At 46.1% G+C, this 10,457-nt stretch overlaps 1 protein-coding gene across 1 annotated transcript; it reads right to left on the reverse strand.

Moving 5' to 3' along the window:
- Positions 1 to 234: 234 nt before the first annotated feature.
- On the reverse strand, positions 235 to 1,373 carry LOC124649488. The gene has a single exon (XM_047189111.1). The coding sequence runs from the start codon at positions 1,200 to 1,202 to the stop codon at positions 486 to 488; it is 717 nt and encodes a 238-aa protein (XP_047045067.1). The 5' UTR covers positions 1,203 to 1,373; the 3' UTR covers positions 235 to 485.
- Positions 1,374 to 10,457: the final 9,084 nt, after the last annotated feature.

The raw sequence follows: 10,457 nt of genomic DNA on the forward strand, positions 1-10,457 counted from the left end.
TTTTTTTTTTTTTGAGCTGAGCCTATGCAAGTTGGCTGTCCTGAATGGAATGGTGTACCCCGTAACGCATACCCCATCATCCCATCAATCTAGGTGGCATCCCCACTAATGGCTGCGATCAAACATTGAGCGTTCAGCCACTGTAATGCAGGTGATCAAATATGGAGCGTTCGCTGTCATGCAGTGTATACTGAAACAGCGATTTGTCCCAACAGTCAACAGAGACAGTTTCGGTTGACCTGCTTCGCGCAGACAATCAATCAATCAGGTCCATGGTATTTGGGCAGAAACGAGATCGCACAATGGGAATTAGAAGTGCAGATCGGAGTACAAGTCATAGAAAGCACGATCAACGAACTGTCCCCCATTCCCCAACGATACAACGAACTGCACGCTACAAATACCAGTCGACGCGCGCCGCGAAATGCACTGCCAAGGATGAACCTATCAATTCCAGTAGCTCGTAGTCCTACCGCGTACGCAGTTCACCACGACCGCACCGCCGGGCTCGCCTGGCCAACCGGCGGCAGCGGCGCCGGCACCAAGCAGTGCTGCGGCCACCGCCAAAAGTACCCCTCGCCGCAGCCGGCAGGGACCGTCTGGGTCTGATGATGGTCCGTCCCCTCCTCGACGTCCATCGCCACCGCTCCCTCCGCGTCCTGCTCCTCTCCGTCCACCGTCTCGGCAGCCGTTGACGCCTGCGCCGCCTCTGCCGGCGCGGGCGCGGCAACCCAAGGGACCACGGCCAGGCCGGCGCCGCCCTCTTCCCGCGCGCCCGACAGCAGCGCACGCACCGTGCAGCTGTCCGCCTCGCGCAGCATGTCACGGATCCACTCGGCGCCGGCGCTCACGGGCGCCCACGGCCGGATCCGCCATTTTCCGAGAAGGCCGTGCAGGCCGCCAGCTCCCGCGGCGTCGACGGCCGGGTGGTGGTTGTACACCACCACCGCGCTCTCCCCTTCCGGGGCCCCGGGCGATGGCGCCGGTGGCTCCTCCCCCATCATCACGTCGCTCGCCGGCTCCGGCACATCGCTGCCCGTGCCGCCGGCACACTCCAGCCGCCTCATCTTGTTCGCGCGGCAGGAAATCGGGGCGCCGTCGAGGTCGCCCTCGCAGGGCCACGCAAACAAGCCCGGCTCCTCCGCGCCCTTCCTCTTCTGCGCCACGCCGACGCCGGGGGCGTACTCCATGAGCACCACCATCACGACGAATTCACGATCGCTGGAAGCTTCCCTGCCCACTCGCGCGCTTTCCTCAAATTCTGGCTGAGCTCGTTGTCGTAGCGAGTGGAGCGTGTGATGGCGGGAGATATATGAGCTCGATTGAGAGGGAGTGGAGTGGACAGGTGGAGGGAATTGAGAAGCGTGGAGAAGCTTCGGTCGGGCTCCGGAAGCCTCTGGAATCGTCGCCTGCTTTCCTGGATAAGGACATCGTGAGCGCGCGGGGGTGGGGTCAATTGGCAGATGTACGGAAATGCCCCTGAGATGAGGTTTTTATTAAAAAAAACGTGAAAATATATCTCTATCTCTACTACTTATAAAGGCACGAAGTGCCGTAGGAAAATTAAATCTGAACCGTCTATCTACATACATCGCACGGTTGAGAATCACTTGTTCTCCCCTCCTCAAACCCCGTGTCCTCCCATCCCGCCCGCATCGCACGGATCTGTCGTTCATGTTCCACCCCCTGGCTTTGAGGAAATACGGAGTAGAATACATTCATCAGACCCAAAAGCATCGGTGATGACGGATCTCTCTCTTTCGCCTCTTCCAGTCCTCCTCCTCGCTGGCTGCCGCCGCCGGAGTTACAGCCTCCGCCTTGTATCACCGTCGACCACACTGCCCATACCCCATCCTCCCGGCGCCTCTCCATCACTACCCCGCCAATCCCCACGCCTCGCCGCGGGTTATCTCGCAGATCTCCTCATCGGCTCGCCGCGCTCTATGGCCTGTCGCGCTTCTCACCGGCCTGCCACGCTCCTCACATCACATGTCCTCCTCGCTCCCCCACCAGAGCACGTTATGCCTGCATGATCCGCTATAGCGGCCCCTCCTCGCGCGGAGGCCTGGACGCTGCTGCCAAACTCACCAAGCTCGCTCCGCTCGCCCCTGCAGACATTGCGTCCCGAAGCTAACCTAGCCTGCAGGAGCAAGGTTACCGTGCCTCTCTTCTTTTCTTTTTTATATGTTTTGCTGTTAGTTTCTAGGCGTGGATGGATGGTACCTCAAATTGAAAGTATGGGGATTCAGATGTATTGTTTGGCCAGTGCGTAATATTCAAATGAATGTGGAGATGTTAATAATTGCATGTCATTCTACTTTGATCTACTTTCCTCACTATACGATGCTGGACAAATATTCATCCGGTTCTGTCTGCATGGTTATCATGTACTGTATTTTTCTCCACACTGGTTACTGTATATTCAGACGTATCCTCTTCACATCCCTCAAGCTGAACTCAAGATATGGTAAAACGTTTTATGGTCAGCTTAAGAATGTTTCCGGTCAATATGAGCTTCCAATTTTCGTTTAAAAATAAAACGAACCAATTTGCTGACTTTTGATTCAGTTCTTCACAACAAAAACATTGTAACAAGGGTTAGTTAACTTGGTTCAGTGGCATAATTGCATCAGGCTGAGAGGCACTAGCTTATAATTACTATTCTCTTTCCAACTCAGATTATTGGGGAATTAGGATTCATCATGTGTACATCCTTTTGCTTGAATTTTCAATAGAGTAAATGGTTCATATTGTCAGTTGAGTATTTTGATATGTATAAAATAACTTACACGTAAGGTAGCTTAGCCAAGCTCATAGCATATGGTATGGTAAGGAGCCTTTGGTTAAGTATTGAAGGAAATTTTTCATTGAAGTTTAAGTCTGTTATATTTTCGAGAATCATGTCAGCAACACAAGGTACAATGAACAAAATGATTATTCTGCAATCTGGTAAACATGTATACTGTGTGCTTTTCTTATGTGCCAAACAAATACTCATTGTTGGTCAATCAGTAGCCATCCACCTTTTCTGTTTGGGCCTTATGAATAGAACAATTAGCCACCAATCAGAAGGATATATTACAGTTAACAGTCCATTTTGTCCTCTTTCAGACTTACCATGAACTATTTCTCAGTCACCACGCAGATTCAACTACGAAAATCCACTTCTGATATTTTTCGTAAAGTTATTTGATGAATAATTTGATGTGAAGAAGATATTTCATAAAATTTTGCATTGTTCTGTTCTGATTTCAGATTGCCATGCTAATTTATTAGGAAATGTCAATTACAGAATTTGTAGCCACTTGTGTTATTGTACTGATGAGCGGGTGATCATTGATATCTTATTATTCTTGTTCTTAATATTGTGACTCGGTTTAGAATTTGGGGCTTCTTTACATGTTCTCTTCAGCTCAAGCGATTGGGGATTGACATAATAATGAGTAATTGCAGTATTGCAATTGGCTGTGAACATCTAGAGCCGTTTTTCACTACCACTTTTGGTAGAGTCTTCTTGCTTCTTGAACACCCGAAGTTTAGAGCTCCTGATGGTCCCTATATTGTTCTTTCTTGATTTGTGTGGCAGCATACAAGGTTAGTAATTATTGTATAAAAGTCAGAGGTCTTTGATATGAACTTACCATACTATTGGACTGCTACTACTGTTTTTGAAATGCAACAGGTTAATTTTTTACACATTTCCTTCTATCAGATATGCAGCTCTTGCAAGATGAGAAGTCATTCAAGTTTTAAAAAAATAAGTAGTTATGCTGCCTAATGTGATTTTATTGTAATATTGTGAGAATTCTTATTTTATTTATAGTAGAGATGTATGTCTTTGACAACTTGTCATAGCTGAACAGTTGTAGCAGGATATTTTGTAATTGCTAGAGGAGATAGAATTGCATAAAATTCTGCAGTATAACAGGTTCTTTGTTTTATGCTCTTAACAGGGTTATGTCCTTATTTGTTTGAAGGACAGTTTGATGAGGTTTTTGTGCTAATGTGGAGAACAGATTATAGGGTAGTTCTTGTTTGTCATACAGGCAAAAATTATTGAGCCGTGCACATGAAACTATAGAAGATTGCAAGAGACATTTTTTTGTTTTTTCATCTTAGTTTTATGTTATTCGCACTTACTATTAGGAAAAAAAATATTTCTCTATTTGAATCAGATTGTACAGTGATTGATTTGACTTAAAAAATTATCTGTTAGAGCACGTGCATGATTCCTTTAGAATCTGAATTTATTTTGATTATTGGAGTTACCTGATGCATTAAACAAAGCTACATTTTATTTACAAAATATTGGCATCTTTAGGAGGCCCAAAATTACAATTTTTGAAGTTAAAATATGATAAGAGACGAGAACAAAAGCTGTGAAAAACAACTCATCGAAAAAATAGGATTCAAAAAATGCTGTCTCACAGAGACTCGTGCGTTGCACGTGCATGCTAACTAGTATTCCACTAACGCTAAATCTACCAAATCTAATTATTACCTGGGCTCGTTATTGTCTTACGCGGTGCTTCCTCATCCCGAGCGTCAGATCTAGATCATGCGGTGCGATGGGCTTCCACTGGGGACCAGCGCACGTGCCGACCGACTAGGCGCTCCTCTCATCCACCCGTCCCCATCCTCTCCCGCACATAGAAAAAAAAATCCCCAGCCGCACCATCTCCCCCATGAACTGAGACCCGAGCGGCGGAAAGGAGATCGATTCGATCCCCATCGAGTGGATCTTGAGGTCGGCGGAGGGAGAGCGAGATGCGTTCGTGGTGCGGACCGCACGGCGCCCATGTTCCAAGGCGAAGGTTGGCGCCCATGGCGTTGGTGCGGTTGTGGGGGGAGAGGAACGAGCAGCGCGGAGGCAGAGGTTTTATCACTTAGCACCACTAGTTGAGGAAATTTTATCGCAAAACCACAACTCTAGAAACTTTTTTCACAGAACACCAACATTTCGAGTAATTGTATCACAAAACACATAAATCTCTATTGGTTCGGCTTGACAAGTAATTAGTTGATAGTAGTTATCTAGAGTGGCACCCAATTATCTGTACTCTCTCTCCTGAGCATGTTTGTGTGACAATATGACAATATTTGCTACATACCTGCTGTTGTCCGAGCCCCCTCCTCCTCTTCCCCTCACCCCGCCGCTGCCAGAGAGAGTCGCCGGGAAAGCTTGTGCGGTTCCCAAGAACGGCGACGGCGGGGATCTCTCCAGTGCTACGCGTTTGGCCGATGGGTGGCACACCCATGTCCGATATCTGCAGCTGCAGTCCCTAATCTGGCTCCGGCGACGGTGCTGGTCCGACGGACCCCGGTAGTGGAGGCACCCATGGGCTTCAGCGGAAGGGATCAGGCCAGGTGTGTCGCGGCAGGACGTCCATGCCCAGGGTGGGTATGGTGAGAAGGTGCGGTGGGAGTTTCGGGTGGCTATGGCAAGGGCCTGGCCACTCGACGCTGGCGTCGGGAGCTGTCTCCGGCCGTGCACGGGAGGTATCCCCTCTCCTTCCCCTCCATCTCCAGATCTAGCGCAATTCCCCACTTGAGTTGGTCGGTGCCGACCGATCTGGTCGGCCAGCTTCTCGATGGGTCATGTAGTGGTGCCGTGGTTGGTGGTCCTTCGGTCGGTTGGATTGGCGGTGGCCAGCCGGAGGTGCGCGTCGAGGTGTGTTTGTTGCTTGTCTTGGTCGGTGCTCTGGTGGTGAGAGACTTGGAGAGGTGGGATCTAGTGCACGAGCAGTCTAGGGTGACTCGCTGTCAACAAGACCGGAGCAGGGGCTCCCATGGTTCCCCCACCTCCTCTATGTTCTGTCGGTAGAAGCACCCTGGGCGTGGACGTCCTGCCGCGACACACCTGGCCCGACCCCTTCCGCTGAAGCCCATGGGTGCCTCCACTACTGGGGTCTGTCGGACCAGCACCGTCGCCGGAGCCAGATCGGGGACTGCAGCTCCAGATTCGGACATGGGTGTGCCACCCGTCAGCCAAACGAGCAGCACTATAGAGATCCCGCCGCCTCCGTCCTTGGGAACCATGCAGGCTTTCCCGACGGCTCTCTCTAGCAGCGGCGAGGTCAGGGGAAGAGGAGGAGGGGGCTCGGACAACAGCAGGTGTGTAGCAAATATTATTGTGTAACAAATATTGCATATTGTCACACAAATATGCTCCGGAGAGAGTACAAATAATTAGGTGCCACTCTAGATAACTACTGTTAACTAATTACAGTAGATATTTATGTGTTTTGTGATACAATTACCCCAAATGTTGGTGTTGTGTGAAAAAAATTCTAGAGTTGTGATTTTGCGATAAAATTTCCTCAACTAGTGGTGCTAAGTGATAAAACCTCGCGGAGGCAAAGTGCGGCGGCCATGGAGGATGTGGTGATACGCGCCCGTGCTCACAAGACGATAGGCAGCGGCAATGGAGGATGCGGTGGTCCGAGCCCGTGCTCACAAGGCGAGAGGCTGCGGCCATGGCGGCGGTGGTGCAAACCCGTGCTCATAAGCCGATAGGCGGTGGCCATGGAGGCGGTGGGGTAGCGGTTGCGGTGGTGGCGTAGGGTGGCACAGATCCCGGCTTCATCCTCGTCGACCTCTCCGTCGCCGCATCTTCTGTCGCCGACCTCCATTCATGCTTGCCGTCGGTGTCCCCGTCACGTTCCACGCAGCGTTCGACGTCTGGACGACCTTTGGCCCAACCCCGGCAACAAGAAGGGCGACGGGAAATTCTGGAAGATGCTGGTCCTGCTAGCGCTGGGAAGGCTTCTCGTCCAGCGGCAAAGACAAGGACGAAGCTCTGATCTGAAGGTGGGGAATTTTTGTTACTCCAGCGGAGTACTTGCATATTTTTTTTTACATCTCCAGGTAGCCTGAACCAGCAATTCTCCCTACCCATGTACTGAAAAACTGTAGCTTCATCACAAAAATGATGTAATTTCTGCTTAATCTACTTCTGTTAAGTACATCCTACTCATCTACAAATTTAGTATGGCCAGTCACAACTCTCGTTTTTTCATTGTACATCGCAACCCTCTTTTTTGTCTTCAGTATACCTTTGCTAGATGTAATTTTTTCTTGGCTATAAATTAGTTTTACATGTAGAAATTAGTAGGATGTAAAAATTCAAAATTTTAATACTGTGAGAATGTATATTTTGTACTAATATTACATTTTTCTTACGTGGAAGTATGTCAGTCCATAGACAAAATATGTACTTATTCAACCTCAAATATACATAGGATGTACCTTTTGTAATAAAATTGCAACTTTTTACATCCCAGCACGTTAGTCTGTAGTTTGTATTTCCATTTCCATCCTATATATACATAGGATGTAACTTTTGTGTTGATTTAACATTTTCTTACATGCCGGAGGAAGAAAAAAAGCGATCCCCTTTGGGCCAGGTTTTGAGTCTGGTTCTGGCGCCTCGACGGGAAGCAAAGCCGCACAATAAACTAAGAGGGAGGGGAAGAAAGCCGCAGAAGCGTCATAGCATTTACTTTCTATTCTTGTTACCTGTCGCTATCACCTGTTGGTACCACTTTTTATTTTCGGAAACTTTTTGTTCGGACAGGAAGGACACCGCGGTAGATAAACTAGTGCCTGGGCACCGTGTAGCAGCGCCCTTCCACTAAACCTGGTGCGTAGCAAGATCGCTAGCATAAATGCTAGAGCATCCTCGCCAGATCAGGTTCTGCACGCCTAGTTTGAAAAACGTTGTTAACCTCCAGTTCCACCATATGCTAGCACGCTATACACGGACTTCTGTACTCAATTTTTTGCAGGTACGTATCTGGAAGGAAATAACGTTAGACATGGATCCCTGTGTGATTTTTGACGCTGCAGCTATCAGGAGTAGCTAAGCTCGGGAGCTAAAAAACCAACTCCCTAATAAATGCAATATTAGTTTGTCTCATTTTTTTTCTAAAATGTAGACTAAATTAGAATGGAGGAATTATTTTCAGAGTTAGGGCCCGGAGTTTGCCAGCTCGGCCATGCTCTGTTGTATTGTTGTAGCAGTAAAGTAATCACAACCGAAGTAGTATTAGAGATAGATTTCATCCTGGATTAGTGGACGAGTTGCCCTTTCTAAACCTTGTTTTAACTAGGAATTTACATGACAAACCTCATTGTGTAGAGGAAGTTCCAAAGCTCATGATCTATGATATGAATACTATAGTCATGTCTTGGTCTTGCAATGTTTGTGTTGTACTATTCTGTTGGGTGTAGTATACGTGGAATGACGCCCCATGAGTGTTCTAACAATGTTTCCAAACTACAATATGCAGTTATGTGTTGAGTCACCGCACTTTTTCTTAGAAACAATAGTGAAAACAAATCCATAAATCTTATTTTGGTTATATAATTATTAGGTAATATTAGGAATCTCATAAATGTCAACTGAAACATAATAATCATCCACCATAGTGGCCAATTGCTTAGGCTGGTCATAGTGCATAGTATCATACAGTATTATGCATTGGCTACTTGTGTATGATACTATCATTATAGTGGGTGGTATTATAAAGTAGTATCATAATCTTCTAAATTTATTGTTTTGTAGAATCCCAATACGAAATATGTGTACAAGATCTATTTAGCATTAGCTTTTCTCGTAACGTGCGCTATGATACAGTATCCACCTATATTACTCTAATCTTATCTCTCCTCATTAATTAGATGCCACATCAGCATTTTTGTGGACCTAAGATGCATGATACTACCTAAGATACTAGCACTATGGCCAGCCTTATATTTACCCACTAAACAAATTAATTATTGACATAAAGGAAAATATTATCATTAAATGTTTGCCAACGTAAGAAAATACATGTATCAAATTCTTATCCATCACATACATGCCTAACATTATAAATAGACATGCCTACTGACTAACGCATCTCATGCCTTCTACTCCTCAACTTATCAATCCAACTCTTGCTAACAAAAGCAAACTCTTGCCTGCTATATCGGAAGTTTTCAATCCAAGCATTCGTCATGGCATGCAAGAGGTCCATAATAATTGTGTTTGTGGTCATTTTAGTAGCCATGTCATGTTACGGTGAGTAAACAAGATAGCTCGGTAACTGTACCAAAACCATTCTATCATCTAATGGATTTTTTTGGTTAATCTAGGTATTGAAGCCGACACCGCCAAGTGTAAGATTTACTGGGCAAACCTTCCTGGTCCTTGTGAAGATGAAAAATGTACGAACTTTTGCATACAAAAAAAGTATCAAGACGGTACATGTGGTTTTAGTGGTCCTCAACCAGACATTACTTGCTTCTGCTACAACTGTGTGGATAAGACGTCGGTACAACCACAACTTGGGGAGCCATATAGAGCTTGAATATGCAAATATGATGGATACTCCACCTGTGAAAGAATGGTGCTCCTAGTTGGTCGCATTTATTTGTTTCAAAATAAATTGGTTATGATTAATAAGGAGATTCATCAGAGCTAGTATATATGATTGCATAATTTTTTTTGTCTATGCAACTTAAAAGTCAAGTTCACGAATGATCGCAAAATGCCATCCTTGTCTAGTCCTATCTCATTTTGGCCCTCCTTAACCTAATTTATTTGATTGTCCCTCCGCCACAACTTCAACAAATTCTTCCATTGGCCTTTTCCCGGCACTTGTGGCTATAGACATAGGAAAATTTGCAGCAAGTTGGAATGTGGATTTTGTGCTTTCTACAGGTCAGATTATTCTAACACAAACCAACACTATAGACTTGGGTCAAAACCGTCTTTGGTAGCTCTATCACCACGAATTTGTCGCTGATGTGAAGGGCTCGTCAGCAACTGAGTATTTTCCCATTTCCAACGTGACCCCCCATTAGCAACGAAGAACTACCAAGCTCCATTAAATTACTCATAGTGGGAGTAATGTACTCCCTCCATCTCAAAGAATAGGGCGTAATATTTTTTTCAAAATTTTCTCGAAGCTTAAGACAGGGGTTATGTTTTGCACCGTTTCTCCCTGAATTGCCCTCACAACCATTTTAATCGATCCTTAAAATCGGAAAAGGAAGCGGTAATCGTGGGACTGCCATTGGATATACATGCGCATGGAGGGAAAGGATTATAAAATCGGAAGATTAGCAATTAATGGGGCGCTTCAATTGGACCATGCAAGGAGCGCATGGATCTTGATTTCATCAGCAAGTTTCAGACGCACTCTTTTCCTTACCAGGGTACCGAAGGGGACTGGAAGGTTTTTAATGAGGCATCTTGCTAGCTTAATATATATTTGTGTTTCAAAAAAAATCAAGAGAAAAGAAATTAGGGAGAAGCCGTTTTATTAGGGGTAGGTTTGGAAACTTTTGTCGCTGCTATTTCTCCTTAATCATTGTGTAGAATAATTTACGCCCTATTCCTTGGAGTAGGTACTAACATCACATATTCTAAGCTATTTTGGTGACATGGCATCACAAAAAATGAAAAAAGA

The sequence above is a fragment of the Lolium rigidum genome, chromosome 1, assembly GCF_022539505.1.
Source record: "Lolium rigidum isolate FL_2022 chromosome 1, APGP_CSIRO_Lrig_0.1, whole genome shotgun sequence".
Classification (NCBI taxonomy): Eukaryota; Viridiplantae; Streptophyta; class Magnoliopsida; order Poales; family Poaceae; genus Lolium; species Lolium rigidum.